Source organism: Podarcis erhardii, assembly GCF_964252035.2.
Source record: "Podarcis erhardii genome assembly, chromosome: 3".
Lineage (NCBI taxonomy): Eukaryota > Metazoa > Chordata > Lepidosauria > Squamata > Lacertidae > Podarcis > Podarcis erhardii.
Window position 1 is genome coordinate 50,558,549 of NC_138507.1, and position 26,081 is coordinate 50,584,629.

A 26,081-nucleotide genomic window follows, 5' to 3' on the forward strand; every position below is an offset into this window, starting at 1 on the left:
GAGTCAGAGAGTTTCTAACTCAAATGTTTTGCTCTTCAAAACCTTTTTAAAAATTAGAACAGGTGGAGTGCAGGGCTTCGGCTGAAAAGCTGGTTGACTATGCCAAAACACAAGATACAAAGTCCTTTTGTCTAAACGCTTGTGATTCGGCACTTCCACTGCTATTTACAGTTGTTGCCTTCAGGGTCAAACAAGGAAGGAAACAGTTGTACTCTCAGATAAATGAAAAGGTTTCACAGAAACTCGTTACAGCAAATTTGATGGTTATCATAGATTGTTCAAAGCAAGAGTTGGGTTGTTTCTCCCTCTTGTAGTTTCAATGGTCAGAATACCAAAAGGGCTTTCATGGATGGAAAACATGTACCAAAGGAAATAAAAGCTGAAGTCCATACAACTTTGAGGGATGACACAATGATGTAGTGGGGGCATTTGAAAGTGTCCTCCCCATGCTCAGTACAAATCTAATCTTTTCTGTTTGTCTCAGGCAAAACTAGTTTTGAAGTTTCCAGTTTGAATAAGCAAAAAACTGACTACTGAGGATACCTATTGGCTAACATGTGTAACATCACCAATTCTCCTCCCCCCAATTCCTGGAACACTCTGATTGTTTTAAAAATATCTGGGTATTGTTGTTTTCAGTAAAGTGAAAAATGGAGGTATAAATTAATAAATGTGCAGAAAGAAAGAAAGATGAAGAGCTTATCAGTCATTTTTTAAAAAATTGAAATACAAGTTTTCCAGTACACCAGATACGCACAATAGTTGCTTTAAAAAATAATAATGTATGTGCCAACAGCAGCTCACTGAGGAGTGCATATAGGGGGTGTGGTGATAGAGGGCCGCACCTGGCAAAATAACACCACACTTAAAAAAACCCAAAAGAACCACAGTCACATAATGTTCTTCAGTTGGGCAATGTGCAATTTCATGTAGATTTTTTTTCTCTTACCACATTATCTGCACATCAAGAAAACCAAACTAATTGGGAGGGGGGGAGTGTGAGCTGCCACTTGGATGAGAACAACATATAAGGTCCAGCAGTACAAACAAGTTTAACATACCTTGCTATATACTGATGGAGAAGGGGGGGAAACATAAAAAGGAAAACAATGTGTATTCAGGCACCTTAAAGCCCACATATTATCAGAGTTTCCCCACCCCAATCAAGCAGTATATAAATGGTATGAAATAAATAAACAAATAAGGAAGCAAGCAAGCAAGCGTTTGTTGGCTAAGGTCCATTACATTACATGCCTGAGTCAATGAGTCAAATGAAAAGTACAAACAATTATAAATACGTATTTGTCAGTGACTATGCTCACGCACACACAAAACCCCCTGCTGTATTGATGACACAGACTATCCTGGCATTGGCTAGCCAGTGTGTACAGGTAGCGTGATAAAAATCCATTGTACCGAATCAATACAGAAGTGACAGGACTTAACCTCGTGATGTATTATATTGTGACGCAATCATTGCACGTTGAACTCTCCCTTTGATGTTCCTTTGTACCAGTCTGGCCACTTTAAAGTCAATTACAAAATGTCCTGGGAAGCTGAAATGTTCCCTCAATGTGGGGTTGGGTGTTTTGGGGTGGTGGTTTTTTTGTACGTATTGCCATTTCTAATGTATTTATGTCCATTTACTTTTTCACGTGTGCTTCTGTAAATAAGTGCTTAATTGTGTTCCTACTGCTGATCAGAGCCGAGTGGGAAACAATAATGTGTCCAAGATCATCTGGACAAGGTAGACAGGTGGCTCTGGAACAGCTGTGACTTTCACAACAGAAACACTGACTGACAGTTGCTTCCAAACATCTATCTCCAAAAGGCAGACAGCTGACTGTTCTCATTGCCAAAGGAAAATGATAATTCCGTATAATAAAGAAGGAAAACAAATCTGCTGGGTACTAAAAAGCTTAGGCTAAAATAACCATCAGTCAAAGTGATGTGCACAAAACTCTGGTGTTTATCAGCATAGGAGCATTAGTAGAAGCAGAACTTCCAGCCCCACAGATGCTCTTCCAAAAAAGTCATGTTGAACGCCACCCCAATCTCGGAGCTGTGTGAGATTCCAGGGGTTTCTGTTTCCTTTTGGAATAAGGCAGTGCCTTTATGATATATGGTTTATTTACACATATATACAACCAGAGCCTATAATGGAGGAGTTCACAGCATTAACACCCCAAAAGGATCTTGATTCTCCCATAGTCACAGCCTTGGATTCAAACAGAAATAAAACACTGCTCTTACTCTCTCAACTCAGGATTTGTCCTTCTATCTCTGTTGAGGGAGGGCCCCCACCCATTTGCTATGTGACACAGAGCCCCTTTTCCTTTGTTCTCTTAATGGCCCATCATCACCCAGGCTATTATCTCAACACAGGAAGCTAAACTGGCTTATATTTTAACATTTCTGGATCCAGGGGTTAGATGGATCTAGCATACAGTCTACTTCCTCCACCCCAAACTCTAAACAGCGTTAAATATTGTAACTATTTGGACGTAGAAAGGGAAATGGGGTGATAATAAAAGATGCTTCTCATGTTAACCCCTAGTCTCACACAGTAATTTACACCCTGAGAACAAATATGAATGGCTTTATAATTAGAAAGGAAGCAACAGAATAATGTAAGGTGAAACATTTTGCCTTCTTAACTGTCTTTGCAGCAATAAAAACTAGGAATGGGAATGCATTCCACCAGCTACCTCTTGTTGCCCTGCCTTTCACAAGCACCTTGGTTAAAGTTTTATGTAACTCTTTATTTGTGAAGAATTTATGCTGCCTAATGTAATAATAATAATAATAATCCATTTACATCAAAACAATAAAACTTCAGTGATAACATTAAGTAAAAATTCCTAGCAACTAGATCAAAGCAATATAAAATCAAAGCAAAACTGAAGAAAATAGAGCAGTGTGCAAAACAAAAAAATTAAAAATTAAGGGAGGAAGGTTCAGGTAAGCATAATTTTTTTAAAGAAGTATTGAAGGTCATTACAAGTTATTCAAGCGGGAGCATTCCAAAGGGCAGATCCTATCACCAAGAAGGGCCACTTGCGTGTTGTCACCAAGTGATAATCTGCTGGTTGAGGAAGGACCAGAAGAGTCTTTTCTAAAGACACTAAAGAACAGCTGGACCTGCATGGGGGGGGGGAGGCAGTTTGCTAGGAATCCTGATTGTTTGGGGGCTTTAAATGCCAGCAGCAAAAGCCTGGACTTAGTTCAGTTGCTAATAGGCAGCCCGAGCAGATTTTCAACACCGGTGTAACATGGGTAAAGTCAGGTGCCCCCCTAGCAACTGCCTTTTGCACCAGCTCCAGTTTCCAAACCAGGCCTGAGGAGAGGCCCACTTAGAGCACATTATAGCTATATAATTGTGAGCTTACCAACTTATGAACCACAATGGAAAGGCTACTCAAGTCCTCACTGTGTAGATACGTTTAGTTCCTGGGTCAAGGGGAAGTACTTGAAGAGGGAACATCCTGTAGAGGAGAGGAGAGGACAGGAAGTCAGTGTGGACCTGGAGGCCAAGGAGTCAGCAGGGCTCCTTGTTTGCTGTGCTGTACTTGAATAAAGCTGTTCAGCTCTGACTTTACCTGCAGTCCATTCCTAAGGAAAGCAGCCCAGCTGGGCAACAACACACTCATGATTGTGCAAACTACCCTGAAGTGAAGCACTTAGGAAACAAGTCTACTGACTACATATGAGGGCTTATCCACACTTATCTTTTGCCCTGCTCTTTCCAGGCACAAGTTTAAAGCTGTGTGTCTGAGCGATTATTATCTTTTGCCACAGAGCTTTCCCAGTGAAAACCCGCTCTTTACCACTCACTCAGAGCAAACGTCAGTTCATGTTTTCCAGAGAATGACGTTTGCTCGGATTGAGCTCTAAAAAGAGGGTTTGCACAGGGAAAGCTCTAGGGCAAAAAACGGTCGGACACAGAGCTTCAATTTGAAAAAACCTGCCTGCAAAACCCTTTCAGTCATGAAACCCCTAGCTTGTGCCTACACACACACACACACACACACACACACACACACACACACAGTGTGGTCTAATGGCAAGAGTGATGAGCCAAGACCGGGAAGACTCAAATCCCCAATTTCATGCCCATCTCATTTATGCCTTTCTCTTTCCTCAGATGTTTTCTTTTACTTTACCCATATTTGATAAGGATGAATAAGGGATTTTCAGTGACAAAAGGACATTCACAGCTTGATGTATCTGCTTTTTCTTGTAGAAGTTTCAAACCAGGGCAAAACATTTGTGTTGTCCTTAGTTATCTGTACTTCATTTCTTCAACACCACTTACATAGAGAGTTGGAGTGTTCCCTTTTCAGGAAGTGTGCATAAATATATGCACATTTAATATCAGCATTCTCATTAGATGCACTCAGAGGGAAATGTTTACAAGGAAGAATTTTCAGGAAGAATTCACTGTTCTTCATGCAATACATAAACAGTACTTATTATAGGGTACGGGTGGTGCTGTGGTCTAAACCACTGAGCCTCTTCGGCTTGCTGATCAGAAGGTCAGCAGTTTGAATCCGCGTGATGGGGTGAGCTCCTGTTGCTCTGCCCCAGCTTCTGCCAACTTAGCAGTCTGAAAGCATACCAGCACAAGTAGATAAATAGGTACCGCTGCGGCGGGAAGATAAACAGAATTTCCATGTGCTCCAGCACTCGTCACAGTGTCCCACTGCGCTACAAGCGGTTTAGTCATGCAGGTCACACGACCCGGAAAGCTGTATGTGGACAAACGCAGGCTCCCTCGGCCTGAAATGAGATGAGCGCCGCACCCCATAGTCACCTTTGACTGGACGTAACCTTCCAGGGGTTCTTCCAGGGTACATAAGCAGCACTGTACATACAGTACATTAGGAAGTTAACTTATCTATCTAGGCAACCTACATTAAAGAGATGAAACACTGAGATGTTTAAGATCAAAGCAATGATTCCAGTACAATGAAATTTAGTTAATAACTTTTCAATAATATAAATAAATATAGTAGCTCCCTTACCCTTTTAAAGAAAGGAGTGGTATATTTTTTACACACACATGTAGAATATTCAAGCATTCTGGAACGTGTGCTTGCTTTAGGAGAGAAGGAAAACAGGGTTCTGCTGAGTCTTGTGGGATTCAATGCATGGGTGATGGCCAGCTCTCAACCAATCAAACCCGTTTAGATACTCCAGGGATTTTAGCTCACTGAGTTTCTGACATTAAGGGTTCTCAAGTACTTCGGTATTTGAGATTTCCATAGCGTGAAGAGTCAGAGCCATAGCAAAGCAAAGTTGAATTGATTTTGGATGGAGAAAATCACCCCAAACTATTTAATTTGCATTTCCTAGCAATGTCAAATAATACAGTGCAAATTTTGCTTCTCTTTCTATGGTTCATTTGCGACAATTTCACAGCTTTGTGACTTCTTTTACACAATTCATACTGACACATATGATATTAATTTCCAGAAAGCAATGTCAAAAATATGTAGCATGTTTCCAAGCCAAATGAAAAAATGGGGATTAATTTCAGAAAGCCTCATTTCGTTTTACATTAAACTGCATGACTAAGATTAATTTCTCATCTTTTTCACCATTAATATTCCGTCAGAACTCTGTAGTTATTTGTTATGTTTGGTAGAAATATGACCCTTGTATTCCACTATGGGATATATTTTACACCATTCATTCTTTTTAAGCTTTCTATGATTATTATTTTATTATACTGTAATTTTCTTTTTCCCAGTTTTTATGACGGCTTCTAAGTACAAATAGGGTGAACCTACAGAATCAGCAGCTTGCTGCAATCAAAACTTTGGAACATTCTTCTTTATCAGGGCCACTTACTTTTAAGGAAAGGGCTGGTGCTGTGACGCTTTTATTGTTAATCTGTAAGTAATTTTTATATGTGTATATTGTATATGTGTATATGTATATGTATATATTTAAAGAAGAAGCAGCATATATGGCTCTGCTTATCACACGAATAACGTTTGTACATAATTTAAAAAAAACAAATCCACATAGGATTCTTCCCCCCACCATCTCCATGTGCAGTGATATCCTATATGGATTTTCATATATAGGAATCAGGGTGGTAAATCTGCTATTTGGCCCCCAGCATGAACAAATGGGATCATGTGGGGAAAGATACATGGATTGGCCAAAGTTCAAGTATCAGGTTTAACATTCATCATAAAAGTGCATATAGCTTCTATACAGGAGTGAAGTCTTGACTCTGATTTTGTAAGGTCTTATGAATATTTTCATGCAAGAAATAGGTTATGATGGAGCAAGATGAAGGGGACGAAATATTTCCAGACTCTAGGTACTGTAGGCAAAAGTGCCTCTGCTGATGTTTATAATAATGGCACAATTCCTTTATGATCAGTTCCTTAATTTAGAATTGGATGAGCCTCCTTAAAGAATAAAGATTATCTCTCTTACCATCATTTTTCTGCCAGGACAACACCTGCTTATCAATCAAACGAATATGTGCTATTTTGCAAAAGAAAATTATTTGCCATGGAGGCTGATCTGATTAGAGCCAGAGCTGTCAACAAGATTGCAAAGAAATTTGCTTTGGTATGATATGTGTGCTGTGGAGTAAGTGTTGCATTTCCATATTCCATATTTCCTTTTCAAAAGCACACTTCACTTTGGGAGTAGATATCAAAACTCTCACAACAGATGGTTCATTGGAAGAGTTCACATACCATCATGTGGTTAGTTAAAAATCTCAGGCTTTTCTCTCCTAATTCTTCATTCAACTAGAATCCAGTTTTGTGACCAAAGGACATTACTGTCAACAAAATGAAAGAGTTTCATTTTAGATTCCCCACTAATGACACTTCCCGCTGAGTCAGTTTCTGCTTTATTCTTGCCTTTACCAAAATCATCAATTGATGGAAAGTGGGAGGCGGACTGAATTATCTTCACATTTTAGGATAATAATGCTTTGCCGTATGAGGTGATAATTATTATCCACTAAAGGGATATTTTACTTTAATTATAATGTTTCCCACGCTTCCTCCAACCAGCTCCAAGCTGTGTTTTAACTTTTTCAGTGATTCACTGAGGCAGGTTAAATTAGTTAGTGCTTTGCCCTAGACTGGCCTGAAGCTTCATCTGTCTTTCCCATGTCAATGTCATGCCATGATATTGTTGGACTCCAACTCCCATCAACCCCAACCAGCTTGGAAAATAGTTCAGGATGATGGGAACTGTAGTCCTGGATCCCAGTCCTAGTCCAACGCATTCATGGCTTTTTCACACAGTTTCATAAATGCTTTATATTCCTCACTTTGTTTCTTCCTCAGTACTGCTTTGGCTTAAGCATTCTATATTCAAATCCAGCTACACAATGACATAATACAAAATATCCAGCTAAAGCTCTGTGACTCCCACAATCAAACTCAAAGCAGTTATCACAGTAGCAAGTAGACTGACTTTTGTTGAGTGATTTCTCAGTTTACTTCTGAAGATCCAGGACAAACAGCCACCTTCTGAAAAATTCCCCCTGGACATCACTTCTGCCTTTCAAAATCCCAGTAGTGACCGGATATATGGTAGCCCTAGGTTAGTTTAACCTCCAGTTTGCTAGTAAAACTAAATTACTGTGTTGCGAAATCATGTATGTCTAAAAAGTCTGTCGCCAACATGAAAAGTTTGAAAAGCTCTGATGTACCTGTTATCTATTACAATACAACTTTTCTTCTTCTCTATTGTGGGGAAATTGCATTGTCCTAAGCCCAGGTTGCATTTTTGTCCCTGGGAAAATGTCCTGGATCTTCAGAAGTAAACTGAGAAATCGCTCAACATTGGTGGGGGGGGGTCCTGGTTTCTACCTTTTGAAATATGGCACCCCTAACCATTTCCAGTCCTAGGAGGAGTGCGAGGAGCGTTTGTGCGACACACCTACACACTGCAGCCAACACACTAATGTGTCACGACACACGGTTTGGAAAGCTCTAATTTACCGTACATACTGGTTTGGAAAGATCCAAACAGACGCTGGAAATGCCAGAAAAATACAATAAACATTGGGAAATGCTATCATAGTTGGTGTTGGGAATATCATCAAATAAATATTGAGAAAAATTAAAATGTAATAGTATAAATTGTGGGATATGAGATACTATTAGACACAGTTCCCTCTCCCCAATACATTGTTTATGTGGTTCAGTGAAAACAAAAACACACTACTTATTTCATATATATCAATAACAGCACATATTTTATGGCATATTGCACGTGCAAATGCAACACAACCATTGCTTTCATTTGTGTTATGTGATTAGGGTGGGCTTCAAATATTTCAAATGTTTAGGGAAGCTTTTAATCTTTGAAGGACTATTGTTTTTTAATATTCTGTTGGAAGCTGCCCAGAGTGGCTGGGAAAACCCAGCCAGATGGGCTGGGTACAAATAATAAATTTATTATTATTATTATTGTTGTTGTTGTTGTTGTTGTTAAAATAGAAATAGTTTCATAAGATGGAGCCGGTAAGTGCTGATCTGATATTTTTCTGTTTATTATACCCCAAGCTTGCTTGATATCTTCTGACATTGTCCTGACTACAGTTTGTGTGACTTCCTCCTATAAACACAGCTGTCAACATTTCCCTTTTTTAAAGGGAAATTCCCTTATTCCGAATAGGATTCCTCGCAAGAAAAGGGAAAAGTTGACAGCTATGCCTATAAAGTCACCTCAGCATACAAGTGGCATTCTCTTTCCAAGTGTTCCAGGTACACAAAGCTAAAACCAATCAGGAAATTTGAGAAGCTGAAAATCAACTTTGCTGAGACTGGTAGCATGTGGGTGGATCAGAGACGAAACTAGATTAAATCCACACAACAGCTGCTTAAATTCTGGGGCCTCTATGGAGATTAACAAGGGAGGGGGGACTACCAATGTTCCTGCTTGGGCAGGCTCTGCTAGTTTTCTGTGTGCCAGGAAGCCCCACTTACGAGGCTTACTCTTGAAGTTGCATGTTAAGAAAAAGAAGGAGAAAGGCCAAATGACACTGATTCCTTTCTCTGTTTTTCCTTTTAGTTTTTTAATATTATATGCTGTGAAGGAAATGAGATTCAGGTGCTGCTTCTGAAAATTGGATATCCATAATGACCTTATTATCATCCTGGTGAGACCACCAGTTCTGGCTGTATATAGGATTGAAACTACAGTCTGAGCAGTAATTAAGGCTGCAATTCCTAACACATTTGCTAGGTGGTAAGCCCCACTGAACACAGCATGACTTACAACACAAGCCTGGCCATGGCTACTGAGAAGCAACTCCTATTGAATTCAGTTCAATGGGGCTTGCTCCCAAGTAAGTGAAGTTAGGATTACAGCCTTACATCTGAGAAGATAAGTATAAGATTCAATTGTCAAGTTCTGATTTCAATACGCCTTAAGTACAAGTCGTTCCCCCACAATCAGGTCATATTCTTCATATTGCTTCTATTTGCTTTGGGGTAGCTCCACAGCATAGAACAGTCGTAGGCAAACTTGGCCCTCCAGATGTTTTTTGGGACTACAACTCCCATCATCCCTGACCACTGGTCCTGTTAGCTAGGGATGATGGGAGTTGTAGTCCCAAAACATCTGGAGGGCTGAGTTTGCCTATGCCTGGCATAGAATGTATTGATTCATTCTGCTGCATTTTAAACAAAGACCAGAGTTGTGGATGTTTGATGCTTTCCTTCCTCTTACTGAGTTTCCCTATTGACCAGGGTAAAAGTGGCCTGTTGTGCCTGTCACAATAGTTTGGCTGCAGAAATCAGCAGGTGACGTTTTTGCACAGGCTGCAACCCCATGTAGGTCAGATGGAGGGGTGGAGAATCTTCAATAATAATAATAATAATAATAATAATTTATTATTTGTACCCCGCCCATCTGGCTGGGTTTCCCCAGCCACTCTGGGCGGCTTCCAACAGAGATAAAAAATACACTAAAATGTCACATATTAAAAACTTCCCTGAACAGGGCTGCCTTCAGATGTCTTCTGAATGTCAGGTAGTTGTCCATCGCCTTGACATCCGATGGGAGGGCATTCCACAGGGCGGGCGCCACCACCGAGAAGGCCCTCTGCCTGGTTCCCTGCAACTTGGCCTCTCGAGGTGAGGGAACCGCCAGAAGGCCCTCGGAGCTGGACCTCAGTGTCCGGGCAGAACGATGGGGGAGGAGACGCTCCTTCAGATATACTGGACCGAGGCCATTTAGGGCTTTAAAGGTCAGCACCAACACTTTGAATTGTGCTTGGAAACGTACTGGGAGCCAATGTAGGTCTTTCAAGACCGGTGTTATATGGTCTCGGCGGCCGCTCCCAGTCACCAGTCTAGCTGCCGCATTCTGTATTAGTTGTAGTTTCCGGGTCACCTTCAAAGGTAGCCCCACGTAGAGCGCATTGCAGTAGTCCAAGCGGGAGATAACCAGAGCATGTACCACTCTGGCGAGACAGTCCGCAGGCAGATAGGGTCTCAGCCTACGTACCAGATGGAGCTGGTAAACAGCTGCCCTGGATACAGATTTGACCTGTGCCTCCATGGACAGCTGTGAGTCCAAAATGACTCCCAGGCTGCGCACCTGGTCCTTCAGGGGCACAGTTACCCCATTCAGGACCAGGGAATCCTCCACACCTGCCCGCCTCCTGTCCCCCAAAAACAGTACTTCTGTCTTGTCAGGATTCAACCTCAATCTGTTAGCCGCCATCCATCCTCCAACCGCTTCCAGACACTCACACAGGAAAGGAAGCATAGAGCAGCAAAAGATGAAGGAACCAGAAGAGGGAAGTATCATAGAAGCAGTAATTAAGGGAACTGCTGAGGATGTTATAGTTGACAGTAGCAATATAGCACTCCTCTCAAGTCATGCATGTGGGCCCAGGAGCAGATGCAGTTGTCACAGGGAGATAGCATAGCAGTCAAGGAGGAATAGATTGAGAAATGCACTTAGATATGGCGAGACCTTGGTTGGTGTCATTTCAATAGATGAGAAAAATAAGAATGTGAAGATCAATCAAAATTAGGCATAGGCCAAGAACAAAGAAGAACTTGGAAGATTTGAGGGGGCTGGAAAGCACAAGCAAAGAAGAAAGAGACGTTTAAGCTTAGAAGTCAACAAAACTTTTGGACAAATGCCCAACAACTCTTTGGTTATACTGCTAGTGAGCAATGAAGCACATTAAGCCAACTATGTAATGCAGAGAAGAAGCACCTTGCTAGCAGGGAGTTCTCAGTGTCTCAGGACATCAGCATCCCTCTTCAGTTACAGGCTAATTCTGAACAGAGAAGAATAACTTGCCCAAGACTATTCACTGGGCAGGTAACCTGAGCACCTGTGGAAAGTTGAGAAGCCAAACCACAGTCCTTCTCAGAAGCATTACATCCCAGATTAATTGGTGCAAGGAGTTAGAAGCCAGAAGGCCAGATTCATTCCCACATTACAGTAACTTTCTATTATTTGCATTTCATTTCAGTCATCCATTGCTTATATCTTGCTTTTCCTTCCCAATGGAAGGAGCAGCTAACAATTAAACCAGTAGGAGAGGGTATGGGAATTAATACAAAATGTCAATAATATATATCAACATACAAAACAAGCCAAAAACCAAAATTTATATTAAGACACTTAATATAAGTGTCTTAATATAAAGAAATTTATATTAAGACACAATGCATCAGTCTGTTCAGTCCATAATACAGTGGTACCTCAGGTTAAGTACTTAATTCATTCCAGAGGTCCGTACTTAACCTGAAACTGCTCTTAACCTGAAGCACCACTTTAGCTAATGGAGCCTCCTGCTGCTGCTGCGCCGCCGGAGCACAATTTCTGTTCTCATCCTGAAGCAAAGTTCTTAACCTGAAGCACTATTTCTGGGTTAGCAGAGTCTTTAACCTGAAGCGTATGTAACCTGAAATGTATGTAACCTTAAGCGTATGTAACCTGAGGTACCACTGTAATTAATTGCAATAACTGTCAGAGGAGAACAACAAAAACAAGATGAGAGAATACTACTCTCAAGCTATTTGCCCTAGCTCAGAGATGTTTGCAGATAGACAGAATCAGGGGTAGCAGAGCCAAAGATACAAACTAGTCAACATCAAAATTGGCCAGGCTCCTACATCAGCTCATCATTCTCATAGAACTGGGGTGGATAAACTTTTAAATCCCAAGAGCCACCTTTCCTTCTGGACAACCTCCTGGGGATCATATGACTGTGGTGTGTGGAACTAGAAGCAAAGTGGGCAAAGCAATATGTGTGAACTTTGTTTTTGCACAGTAGGCTAGTTTTCACACACATTCCTCTCTTGATAAATATCCCCTGCATTTCAGGAGACCTTACTGAGAGCCATCTAATATCCAGGCATAGACACAGCTGTATGGGAAGGAAGGAAGAAGTGATAGAGTAAAAAGGGGAATGAGAACATAATATCCTGTTAACTTCTGATAATATGTGCTATTATAAGACTGCTCACCCTATAACAATGCACAAGGATGGGGCATAGCAATTTCAATCCATCCAGCTCAGGGCAGCAACTTTAACTCAACCCAAATACAGACTTGAGAATAGTGGGAGATTCAAGGCCTCTTTAAGTGTTCATAATCAGGCAAAGTGACCACTGGGGTGGGGAATGGGGAACAAGCACATTTGCCACACCTCCTCCTTTTCTAACCATGGAGGCTCAAACACATTGTTGAAAACCAGCTTTTATCAGCTTTATCAATGTGCTACTAGCCCTATCATTCGCATTTGGGTGACTTGCAGATTAGACTACTACCATAACGTGTTTGAAAGTAACTCAGAAACTTCGGCAGGCCACAATGCATATGTTTTGCTCCTGTTAGCGGGTGCTGGTTGGCATTCTCGTGTATCACCTATTTAAGGCATGTTCACTGGCCCCTGATATCTCCCCATGTCCAATTCAAAGTGCTGGTTGTGTTGGAATTCCTGGAAGCCAAGACCCAAGTTTGGGGCAAGTACGCTTTGGTGAGAGAACCCCGGCAGAGATTTCACATGGCAAAGCATGCAGCAAAGGAAAGTGTAAAAATATAGGGTGTAAAACCTTTTAAATGTGCCCCTTTGGTGAGTTCCAAAATGCCCCCCTTTCAAAAGCTCTTTCCCATTTCCCTAGCACAAAGATAGACCAGTTAGTAAGTTACAAAATGGTTTATTTACAAAACTCTTCAAAGGTCAGATTCGTGTACTTTTCCATACAGCAGTCAGAAAAAGTTGCACAAGCAGTAAAATGTTGCTTGTTTACAAAATGGTTCCTCAACTATTTGTATAGGAAAAACAGTACCTACAGACTCCATTATTGTCTGGAACAAAAGAGGCAAGTTAAAGCCATGCTGCTGGAGGAGTGGCTCAGAGCTCCTCACACACCAAATTCACATGTAAACTGGGTAGAACAAATGGCTAGGTTGCTCATTTCCTCCCAAAATAAGGGGGAGTGACATAGGCTATGCCTGGAAAGACAGTTTACTCTGTGGCATTAAGGCCATATGGATTAATTAGACTCAAGCATGTTGATTATATGAGGCTTGTATTTCAAGACCAAATGCATTGTTTCACAAATACCTGAGAGAATGCCATCTCCCATATAAAGACCACCACCACTGACAGCATTTTAGATCTTCTGAACTGGTCCAGCTCCATATTCCAATATAGAGAGACTAGGCTACTCTCTACAAAGAACAAGGCCTTCTCTGAGGAAGCCCCAGTGTTCTAGAACTGTCTTCTGATACATGTTTGCTAACCTTTTTCCTGCTGGTCTATTTGGAAGTGGCTGAATGCATATATTTTTCAGAAAGCCTTTGAAAAACTCTTCAAAGGTCAGATTCATGTACTTTTCCATACAGCAGTCAGAAAAAGTTGCACAAGCAGTAAAGCATCGCTTGCTTACAAAATGGTTCCTAAACTATTTGCTTTGGTGTCATTTTATTGCTGCCATATGAGAGTGTTTATGACTAAAATAAATTTGTTTTATTTGCTAGGCAATTTTTCTTTTACATTGTTTAATTATTTCATGACAAGGGATATATAAGTTTATTTTATATTTTATATTTTTATATTTTATTTAATATTTAGAAGGAGACAAAGCAGGGAGGAAACTTTGCAAATAAATGGGGTTTAGGTGGGTTCTCTCAGGAAACAGAAGTTACTTCTCTGAGCGCCTTTCAGGCAGATGCTGTGGAGCCAGACTATTTGTGCTTTAGGAAGTATGTTAACTAAAATATTTCAATGACTTGTATTCATTTGTTAATAAACATTCCCTGTTAGATTATGGAAGGGAATTTTGATACAGTTTAAAATTCAATTTAAGGCAAAATATTGCTGCCTTGTTTGTTGTTTAATTATTGAATCAATGTATACCTAATACAAAGAAAACAAGAGGATAACTAGGAGGATGAAAAAATAATGCATTCATCTATATGCAGCATGAATGTTACAGGAGAGTTATGAGTCTCTGTAGGACATAAATGGTCATTTCTGGATAGGGAAACAGAAAATTGGCCAAACGGTATAGAATTAATCCCATTCCCTCTGTAGCCTTGGGTCATTCATTAGACTAAAGCAGACCAATTATGCATTCATGAGCAGGAAGCTCAGAGTTTCACTTGGCTAATCAGAAGCTGATAACTGAATGCAAGATCCAGTTACTTTTCAAGGCCTCAGCATAATAATGTAACCAGTAAGCCTTTAAACACGAAAACTTCTAAGTGTTTAATGCTGCTTTTTAAATTATTGCATTCAGTAACTACCATCTATATAATATCAAAACATAGCAGGCCAATATAATTGTGTTAAAGGCTACAGTACAGTACCATAAAAAACATTCTGCACATACAAGTGGGGATCCAATTTCAAATCTACCTTTTATCGTACAAAAGAAAAGAACGCAAAATGTTGGCAATTGTTCCTATCACAATATAGTAACTGAATGGCGTCTATTGCAGTAACCATTTCAGCCATATATGGAAATTTTAACATTCAGATGTCTGAAAGGAAGCAAGGAGCAGACAGTGGCAGAAATGACTTTAAAGGTATGCATGTTTGAATATGTGCAGAAGTTCTTGGACACAAACGTTCCATTGTAAGGTTTACTAGGGGACCCGATGTAACCTGAACTGAGGAATGAGGTGACTTTGATAAATGCATGAAAAATAAAGAACCTCAATCAATGGGCTTATAAAGCAAGAGTCAAATCAACTCTCATGAGAAAGTGCCAGGCCTAGGGGTGAGGGAGAGTATGAAGACTGGGGAAGTCTGTTCAGATTACTAAAATGTACTTCTACACCAGAAGCCTTCCATCTAGGTTCAAAAAATTTAAAATTAGGGCTGGGAGAGTAAGTTCAGTGCAGTATCGTGCCCTAGCACTCTTGTTATAGAATGCTGTTCAGCAGTTGCTAAGGCAGTTGGTCAAATTATGCTACAGCTGATCATGCTACTCTTTTTAATTACTGATTTTTAATAGCACGTTCAATTTGTATCATTGCTGGTCACTTTTATGGCCTGCTCACAGTCCAAAGATGGAGAAAATGTAAAACACACAATACATTTAAGGCTACAGAACTACTTTATGCCCCTTTATCTGGGAGCAAGTCCCATTGCAATCCATGTGGGATGTCCAGTGCTAGTCATATGTGATAGATGCAGGGATGATTTATGGCAGAGATTACCCAGTGGGACTTACCTCTAAGTAGGCATGCATAGGATTGTATTGTAGAACTCCTTGCTTGATTGCTTAGGATATGTCCATGTCAGCAAAAATAAAAATGCTTAAGACTGGGGAAATACATTAATGTTGACTGTTCCCACCCGCCCCATAGATTATACCCTCAATCTTCCTATCATGATTATTACGGTACTATTTCAGCAGCTTATGGCACATTCAATGTATTTACAGTTATCTTTTAGCTACACAAACCTAAAAGTGGGGGGAAACAACAGAATTCTATTCACTTCACCATTCTTTTGTCCAAGGAAGGATCACTAAAATGTTGTCTAGAGTTTCAAAATATGAGTTGATAGTGACCTTAAATTGTATTATCTGTTTGCATTGCTGTAGTAAATAAACCTTGACTGCCACTGAAAAGAAGCAGGATCTTTAAAGACAAGCCTTTCAATTTACAGTATATTATCCAGATTAACTCCATAAAATCCAGAATATAGTGGGTGCTGCTGTGTTCTCCAGTGCTCTGATTAAACATAGATGTGGATATTAAAAGTTGGCCCTGCCACTTCCCCTCTAGCTTAATAAAGACATATTGTTCTCGCTGGCATGCTTTGCTGCTTCCTCAATGATTTCATTGTCCTGTGACTAAATTATACTAGCAGTCTTTCTTAGGTTACCTGATTATTATTATTATTAGTTTCCCAAATCAGTGATCAGGTTAGATAGAACCCATTGAGTTTTAATATGGCTAGAAAGACCAAGAAGATGACAAGCAGTACTCTGCTATGCTCCAGATCCCTGAAGCAGTCTCTTTTCCAACTCTTCATGTTTACACTGCATTGATTTTCAGACACTGGACATGTAGCTAAGAAAATTTGATTGACCTATATCCAGTATAATTTAGGATTGCCGTATTTCAAAAAGTAAGATACCCCAAGACACCCCAAGAGTTGTTCACCTTTTTTTTTTTAGGAAGACCCCCAAATTGTTGACTTTTTTTTAGTAAAAGCTACAAGAATTTTTGAGTTTGGGATCTTTTTTTGGCACTTTCAGCACAATTTAACTGTTGCTGGTTTTCCAGGACATTTGTCCAATTTCCGAAATATATGCCAGGACACCATTTTTGGAGGTGAATTTCAGGACACGTCCTGGAAAATCAGGATGTATGGCAGCCCTTTCTCTGCTTCATTTAAAAGAAAAGAAGAAGAAAGCCCTTGTTTGGATCATGCTTAGGCTTCTGCCAGTGGGAGTGTGCAGCCAACTGAGTTTGTCACTCAGAATGTCCCTGCCAGCAGGAAAAAAAAATTTTCACCAGTCTCCTTGCACCCTAAGAAGCTGCTCTGAATGGTTGGTTGGGCAGAGAGATAAGGAAACTGTCTTCTGCCAGCGGGTTCTTCTTCTGGATCTTGGTTCATCCTATGAACAGAAAGAGATGCCTAGCTGTAACCCAAGCTACTGTATCTAGGTCGATGTCATCTTGCGGTGTTCCAGTAGATTAGTCAAACAGAAATATGAACGAGCCTAGCTCCATGACACAGAAAAACTGACCTTTCAGTGCCACACTACTCTTTTCAAAGATGTGGCAAACACTTTGATCCCAGAGAGCTAGGCCATGTACTCAGAAGAGCAGTGAAAGTGAGCACTCCCTTTCTACCACCGGAGCATCATATCAAACCCAACACTATGTTAAAATAATCTCTGTTCCTCCTAGCTTCAGCCATTTCTGTCTGACATCCTGCTAGTTTCATTCCTTAGAATTTGGAACAAGAACCCCTGCTAAGTCTTCCCTGCTTCCCCACCCTGGCAATCTTTCTGTAAGGGGAAGGGGCTACACATGCAGATATTTGAGTAAGTGCTTGTTCTTCCATGTACTAAGACGACTCCAGAGATGCTCTGGGTGACTGTCACATGTAGGAGTCTAGCAGTCTCTAAAAGAAACCCAGCATTTGCTACATTGTCAAGGCACTGGGGTCTTAACCGTTTACATCTGATCACCCTAACTTCAATCAGGATTTATTTTTTTAAAAGCATCCTTCCTCTGGAAGAGCAAGCTATAAAGTATCACCAGCATGTATACCATGCAATTCATGCAACTGCTTGAATCTAAAATGTATGCATTAAGTGTGCTTCTCCAGAACCATGTCCCTGAGATGAGAAGGCTGCATGCAAGAGTGCAGAAATACTGCAAGTCATGTCTGAAGAAGTGTGTGCGCACACAAAAGCTTATACCCAGAACAAACTTAGTTGGTCTCCAAGGCGCTACTGGATATTTATTTATTTAGTGCAAGTCATGTGTCATACAACCAAGTTTTATTTATGATTGTGTAGGGGAGCTACCTACATAGACAACCTGACAGTATTCCTGTGCCACTGACAATCTTTGAGAGGGGCAAGGGGAATTCCGGGAGGTGGATTCAGGAATCTAAGCAGCCTTTGTGGAGTTTGTAGCCATTTATGTAAGTGGTCAGAGGTACAGAAGCCCCTAACAGAATAATGCTGACGTTAGCAGCTAGCAATCTATCAGCCGGCCAATGAGTCATCTTCCATTTGCTTGGCTTTTAATTGATCAGCTGCAACATTACATACTGCAGGGCCTTCATGACTATACCTTTCAAAACATCCTAAAGAAAATGGGCAGCTTCTCCCATGTGTGATGTCACCAACATACAAGAGGGCCAGAAAGAGGTATCAACATTTTCTGCTGGAATGCAAAAAGCCTTCCTTCTTCTGCATCTGTTTGCTCTAACTTAGTTATGGTAAAGTGCTGAAGAAATGCTAGAATACACAAATCTTAGATCAGGGTTTTTTTTATTTACAATTTGCCCAATTAAATTTAAAGCATAATCACATAGTCACAAAATCAAAACAGTGTACTTGATACAAAAAAGGAAGAAGTGCACATATACCCTACCATAGTATTTTATGGAGTTTACCACATGGTTATTCAACAATGCAAACTGTTAGATTTTGGGTAAACTGTCCAAGTCAAAGGATGGGTTCTCTTTAAAAGCTATGTTTCCACAGGAGAACAGGACAAGACTCTACATGGACATAGTACTGTCAACAAGCCTCTCCATATTTCTGAAAATCCAAGCACTTAGTTCAACCTGCATCTTAGTGCCAGCCTTAGTTCAAATTATTTGTTATCTAGTACACTTACTTACCTAAAATGTGTCTGTGCAAGTGTTATTTGGTTTCAATCATTGAGACATTTTCTAAAATTCTTGATGATTGAAGACTTCATCCCTTCCCACTTGTTTGAAAAAGCTACTCTCCATTCTTCTGCCCCAACATTACATTTCAAGCATAAAATAGAGTAAAATACAAATTGCACCAAATCAAAACTGACATCTGGAAATGACTCTAGAGGCTTTATTTTAGAAGGCGACTACTATGATAATGAAAAATTAATAGCATTTCAAGTTTAGCAGTGGAGATTTGATCCCTTGTTCAGTTTTATTCAAGCGGTTTTTGCCACTGCTTTGCCAAATAACTTGTTTTGCTGGCACATATGGTTCACTTATAGCTTTAGTAAAATGGGGAAAAACCTGAAATACCACAGTAAAAGTAATTTTCCAATATATTTTAAAACTACACAGGCTTAGTTAGAACAGCCACACATTAACTGAGGCTTAAAATAAGACCTGCCCAACTGAAGCTGGAAATTCCAAAGCAAAATGTTGGATGGAACACTGTGTCTGCTGGATACATCCTTACATACGAAACTGAGTGAACTGAACCAGCGCCATTTGTATTTTCTAGTGGTTTTCGAAGCTTCGTTTTCATTCAAATTAAAGAGTCCTTATTTTGCATATCTTCATTATCTTTCTCCTATGTTTTTCATGGTAGTCATTATCCAAGGCCAGTCAAGTTGTACTTCTTTGTCTTGTATTTCCAATTCCAGCTGTTGAAGACTGGAGCCCACCCCACTGCCTTCCAAATCTTGAATGGTCATAGGGCTGATTTTCAGGGAAATGGCTTTGGATCATCAGGTACTCTTATAAGACTCTCAGTCGAATTGGTACCAGTAACTGAACTGTAGCGTAAACTGCACTGACTTGATGCAGGTATTCTGTGGTTCTTTTTCATGCTGGGATAGGAAGGTCTAGCCATCTCAGATGGTTCAGGGCATTGGGTAGGGAATGGTGGAAGTTTCCCAGCCAGGGTTTCTTAACAAACGTATAGAAGAGAGATTGTGAGAATGAAGAGGCCTGTAGTTGATTGAAGAGAGCTTCCGTGTCCCTTGGTGGTGGTATTGTTCAGTGTGCTAAGTGGTGCGGACGTTGGACTTGAATTATTGTTTGCAGCCGATGGAGTTGTTCCATTACCGCCACTCGTCTAAATATGAAGAAAGAAAAGACTGTAAAGCCACAATTAATACCTTTTCCAACTTGCATTTTGCCTTCAAGGGCATATCCGCATGTGTTTTCATCTGTCAGTGCAGGAAAACTACTACCTTTAAATGGGTGCGATGAGAAGAGCGACAATGCCTGTCCAAGAAGATCCATCTCTAATATAATTGTTTGCCTGCTCAGAAGCAAGTACTGATGTTAGCTTCCTTGGAAATTTTGTGCAAATGGTAATACAGATTTATTTATTTTATTAGAGCCTAAAGCAGGACTAACAAGGTGCCATGCAATTGGAAGCAAGGCTGACTGAATGAGGTGTCAGCTCTTAAGACTAGGGACAATACTAAGCAATTTTAAGGGCTTTAAAATCACTTTGCTTTCTGTGGAACACACAGGTTTCTTTTGTTTTGGTCACTATTTGTCACACAGCTTTTAAAAAAAGGATGTAGCAAAATCATAAAGACTAGTTTTGCCAATAGTTCAAGTGAGATGAATACACACACGACTACTATCCTATCTCTGAACAGCCATCTTCTTTCTGTCTCTAGCTTAATAGCTTTCAAGTCACAAAGAGACAGAAGGAACACACAGAAATAACTGTCTTTCTAGTCAAGTTCCAAGTCTTTCATGTAGTATTTTGCACTGCTTAGCTGGTAATTTTGTGCTAAGGGTTTCAGTGTGGCACTATTTATACTGGAGAGCTATTCCAGAATGAAAGTGTCAGTCTCCAGCAGTTACAAGAGGAGTGTTTCGTATGTCTGAAAGCTGGGAAGATGTATCGAATAGCTTTGGATCGCAAGATACAGGAAAATTGAGGTTTTCCACTATAATAAGCAGTAACAGATTGCTGTTGCAGGCATTACGATTTGAAATGTGCCTCTTAAACCACACTTACTAATACAAGTTCAAGTCAATGTAACTCTGCCAATCTGTTTTGGATATCAGTTACAGTGGTGCCCCGCAAGACAAATGCCTCGCAAGACGAAAAACCCGGTAGACGAAAGGCTTTTCCATTTTTCGAGGCGCTTCGCAAGACGAATTTCCCTATGGGCTTGCTTCGCAAGACGAAAACGTCTTGCGAGTCTTTTCGCTCCCCCCCTTTTTCTAAGCCGCTAATAGCCGCTTAGCCGCTAAGCCTTTAATAGCCACTAAGCCACTAATAGCGCTAATCTGCTAAGCCGCTAATAGGGGTGCTTCGCAAGACGAAAAAACCGCAAGACAAAGAGACTCGCGGAACGAATTATTTTCGTCTTGCGAGGCACCACTGTACTTTCAAGCAAGCTCCACCAAGCAAGCATGTAGATCACAAAGTTTCAAAAGAGATAGCAAGGTGGACTTGCTGTATGGCTGCAATGGAGTCTGTGTAACACAAACTAGCATGGATGCTTTAGCAGAGATTCCTGCATTGCAGGGGGTTGGACCAGATGACCCTTGGGATCCCTTCCAACTCTACAATTCTATGGGGGGGAATCAAGGCTGCAGTCCTACAGTCAGGCTGTTTTGTCTTTAAAATTCAATGTGCTTTAAGCAGCTTGCAGCAGAGATCTGTAGCAATGTTAACTTATATGTTGCTTACTGTATAGAATTTATCATTAGAATGCAACAAGAATGCATGGCATCTGTTAGCATTTGACTTTCATCCCCAGAGGGTCTATGCTGGCAGACAGTCTATGGGGCATAAGTGGAGAGTACTGTACTTAGGAGACCAGCATTTTGCTGCACCCCTTCATATCAAACATTGCTTTCAGGAGTTCTTTTATGGGAGAAACCTCAGAGTTGAGATGCTCAGTATTTGGCTGCTGCTGCTGCTGCTGCTGCTAGTTCCTAGTGTTTTCCTAACAGAGCAACACACCTACCTGCAAATTTTGTTTGCTTTCTAAAAGCAGCTTCAAAAAGCAGATCTAGTCTCACAACGGATCTTTTAAAGCTTCTCAAATACAGTTCTAAAAGTTGTTTCTTGGATGGCAGTCAAGCCTTGCCTGCTATCTTGGCTGCCTTATACCAGCTAACCCATCTCTCCTGGCCAAAGTTGCTTCAAGCTCTGTCCTATCCCTTCAATTTTTTGTTTGTTTGGGGCAAATGACGGAGCTAGGGAAAAGGGTGACTCATCCTTCTTTCTGTAGCTGGCTGCGTGAAGTACTAACTCACTGCAGCTTTTGTCATTTTATAGCCAGCAGCCAACTGTTTCACCTCCAGCAAAAAAACTCTGGAGCAGAATGTGGAACGAAACTAACACCGAAAGCCAACGGACATTCCAAATTCCTTAGGTGGTAAAACTGTGTGCCGCTATCCTTTATTACAGAAACAGCCTGCCCTGAAACACAGGCTAAGTACACACCATATATTTAAAGCACAATCCCTACCCACCAGTTCTGGGACTGTAGTTTATCTTTCACAAAGCTACAATTCTCAGCACCTTTAATAACTACAGTTCCCAGCACTGGCGGGAGTGGGGGTGCGAGGGAAGAGCTGTGCTTTAAATGTATAGTGTGTACACAGCTTTCTTTTATTCTAGCTGTGGCATATTTGACATCTTTTTTTTTTTTTTTTTTAAGTCTCCATTTACATCCCTAGGCTCCATTATATCTTAGGTATTTGATTACTAAACAAAGACAGAAGAAAGGTGCCTTTATGGTTCCAAAGCAGTGGCTAGAGGCAGATTACTAAATTGCAGATAGGGATACTAATGGGTCTGCAACCTAACACGCTTACTAAGGGTAGGTTGCACCGAACATAGTAACACTTACTTATGAGTAGACGTGCCTAGGATTACACAGAGTATTTTAAACAGTCACTTGTCTGTACCTAACTGAAGAAAAGCAGACAGAAGCTAGGTAAATGAAGAGGAGAGAAATCAATACTGGGTGTCTGCAGGAATTTTCCCAGGGAGGGGAAGAGTAAAACACTGAAAAAGGCTAGCATCTCGCACATGAAACAATAAGAGTCATATCTGTACAGTCTGCCTCATATCCTAGATTCTAAAAACTTACATAAAACAAGAAAACTGGGAATTATGGTTGCCTCCTCCTGTGGAAACTCATCATGCAAAAGACCCATTTTCTTACACTTGCCACAATTTAAGATCTTTCTATATCCATCCTTGGATAATCTAAATGAGGTTCATATTCCAACAAGATGTCCTACCTTCCCCCATTGTCTACACAGTGCAGATTCTACATTAAACAGCTCAACAATGTACATTTACATTGAAAGCTACCCAAGGGAGGGTGTTTTGAACCCTCACTGATATGGGTGGCACCCATTTGTATTTTGTTTGAGGCGTGGCAGAATATTGCAAGCCTAGTGCCCCAAGCCTCCTAACAGGATCTCATATCCAGAAGAATAGGAGGAGGTAATAATAATAATAATAATAATAATAATAATACTTTTATTATTTGTACTCCGCCAATCTGACTTGGTTGCCCCAGCCACTCTAGGTGGCAGACATAAGAGAGAGAAGTGCCATTTAACACGGATTTCAAAAGAAAACGAGTCAAGTCAATCCACCCTAGTTGGCAAAAGAACAGGTGGTAGGCAATGGCAGAGTTAACATTGTTGGCATCCGTCGGTCTCGAGAGACAAGCCTCCCCCAAAAATTGAGATCTGGAAAGGACAGGGAGAAAAGCGTGAATATTTAAGGCTCGACCGCAGCGCCCTGAAACATCGCACAACTTTAGGACCTTCTGTGGGAAGCCAGCACTGTAGAATCCGCCCTGGCTTGGGGATGCCACAATTATGCGCGCGTTGTAGGAGAAGGCAGTGGAGTGCTCTAAACTCGGACGTGACCGTGTCCGGGATCCCCAAGGCGACTTTGTCCGGGGGCGAGCTAGTCTTCGGGATGAGACTTCATCCATCCCTTTCACACATGCACAGCCAGAAGGAATTAATGGAAAGCGCAAAGAGTGGGGGGCGCGTCGGGTTAAGAACCCAACAGTAACCTAGAATAGGGATGGGGGCGGGGAGGAAAAACAGAAGGGAAAAACAGGATCCCTCGACCCTTTAGATTAGAGTATGGGGTCATGAGGACGATGCCACGCCAAGATCGCTGCCGAGGCTCACCTGAGTGGGTAAAAGCAGCGCCAGGAGCAAAAGCCCCAAGCCGAGCCGCGTAGCAAGTGCCGTGCCCATGTCTAATCGCGCTGCGATCCTCCGAAGCTGCTCCTGAGATGCAACGTGGAGGCGCCTGCGAGGGTTTTTATGTGGGCGCCGAGCTCCAGCCGGGGCGGGGCGAAGCCCCTGCAGACCTCCTCCTCCTCCTTCCCACCCGTCGCGTTGCCTCCTGCCCCACCTCTTTGGGGCTTTTAAAAACCCGGATCGGCTTCGTTCCCGCCCTCTGCCTTGTTGTGAGCCCTTCCGCTGATCCCCGCAACTCCGTCTGGCAATTCAAGGGTCTATTCCCCCCCACGAAACGCGGTACAATAGGAAGCAGACGCCTTTCGAAGGCTCACTTATTTCAAAACAAAAGGTGCCGGGGCTCAGCACGGCCTGGAATTCACGCCGCCCGACCTGTAAGCTTTAACCCCTATGTTAGATACATAACGTGGGGTAAATTCAGTGGTAAAAAAACAAACAACTCTGGATATGCTCAGAGGTCTCCCTCATTTTACGGTGACATCATCTGGTGCACTAGTAAAACTACACAATGGGTGATCAGAATTTCATTTGAGTGATGGCTTTAGAAGCTGAGCCCTTCTCCTTAACCAGAAATAACACTGAAAAAGGAAGAGTGTCTTGGTCATAACTCACTACTAAGTTAACGCAATAAGCTAATGCATATCTGGATTTAGGGGGGAGGCTCTTGAAGTCAGTCAACACGGCTCCATATGATCCTAAAGCCCCTTCACCTGTTGTTTTAGAAATGCATGACTGAACTGTATAAATACAGTGGTACCTCGGGTTACATATGCTTCAGGTTACATACGCTTCAGGTTACAGACTCCGCTAACCCAGAAATATTACCTCAGGTTAAGAACTTTGCTTCAGGATGAGAACAGAAATTGTGCTCCGGCGGTGCGGCAGCAGCAGGAGGCCCCATTAGCTAAAGTGGTGCTTAAGGTTAAGAACAGTTTCAGGTTAAGTACAGACCTCCAGAACGAATTAAGTACTTAACCTGAGGTACCACTGTACTCCTTTCTAGGAATTGACAGAGTGGCTGACTGTAGGTGATGTTTTCCTTAATACTTTTGATGCATCCGAGAACTGACCTCTAGTCCTGCAAATAAGCTCATAGAGATGACAGTTGTTAAAACTATTGTTGAAAACTGTCGGTGATATTGGTGCCTAAGTGGATTCTTTATAGACTCACCACTGTTGTGGCACCTGCTAAAATACCCACCTAAAGGAGGCCTATATTTCACTGGGTGTCCCCTGGCCCCAGATCAACAGTGGTAGGTGGCGACACATTACAATGATAATTCCCTTCCATTAGATAATTAGTAAGAGACTTTTCATCATCTCTTTACGGGACTGTATTGTTAATGTTTAATTGATTGCAGTAAGTATTCTGTGTGTTTTTACACTTCCTGTATATTGAACTCTGTCTTGAGACAATGCTCAAAGGCCACAGGTACCATCCTGTGTCAGAGGAAAGTCCCACAGAGATTCAGGGAACTTTCTTCCTAGAGTGTTCAGGTCAAATAGAGGACGAGTTCCTGTACCTTTAACACTGGAGTATGGAAGAGGCAGTTTATACAGGTGTGGTCAGTTGTGTGGAAGAGGGAATTTTAGTAAGTGCGTAACATATAGGCTTTACTGCTCCTTGGTAAGTGCAGTATGTTCAGTACTGCAACCTTAATACAGCATGAGAGGAGCTTTCGTTGGCAACAACCCACCTCAGATTTAACATACAATTTCCGCCTCTTTCTTTCTCAACACACAAATATTATTTTTTCAGGCCTCATACTAATACTTTAAATCAACTATTCTCTAGTAGGTGCATCACCGTTACAATCTTGGCCATTTTTTGGAAGTTGTGTCAAAATCATCATGTAGTTTGTTCGTTAAAACTCTGGAAAAATAATTGCAACTCAATGGGAAACAGCCCCAA

The 26,081-nt window shown here is 41.2% G+C and overlaps 2 protein-coding genes across 2 annotated transcripts in view; both read right to left on the minus strand.

Annotated features, from left to right (window-relative positions):
• The window catches only part of RTN4IP1 (reticulon 4 interacting protein 1), a 112,534-nt gene extending 109,127 nt beyond the window's left edge, over nucleotides 1-3,407 (minus strand). Inside the window, exon 1 of the mRNA XM_081857237.1 lies at nucleotides 3,390-3,407. The gene's annotated coding sequence lies outside the window, so the exon portion shown is untranslated. The remainder of the gene's footprint in view (nucleotides 1-3,389) is intronic.
• A 15,070-nt stretch (nucleotides 3,408-18,477) lies between these two features.
• Nucleotides 18,478-24,238, minus strand: CD24 (CD24 molecule). The gene is made up of 2 exons (XM_081856033.1): nucleotides 24,095-24,238; nucleotides 18,478-20,024 (listed from the first exon to the last, which is right to left on the minus strand). Exons 1-2 carry the CDS (start codon nucleotides 24,161-24,163, stop codon nucleotides 19,857-19,859), a joined length of 237 nt encoding a protein of 78 aa, XP_081712159.1. The 5' UTR covers nucleotides 24,164-24,238; the 3' UTR covers nucleotides 18,478-19,856.
• Nucleotides 24,239-26,081: the final 1,843 nt, after the last annotated feature.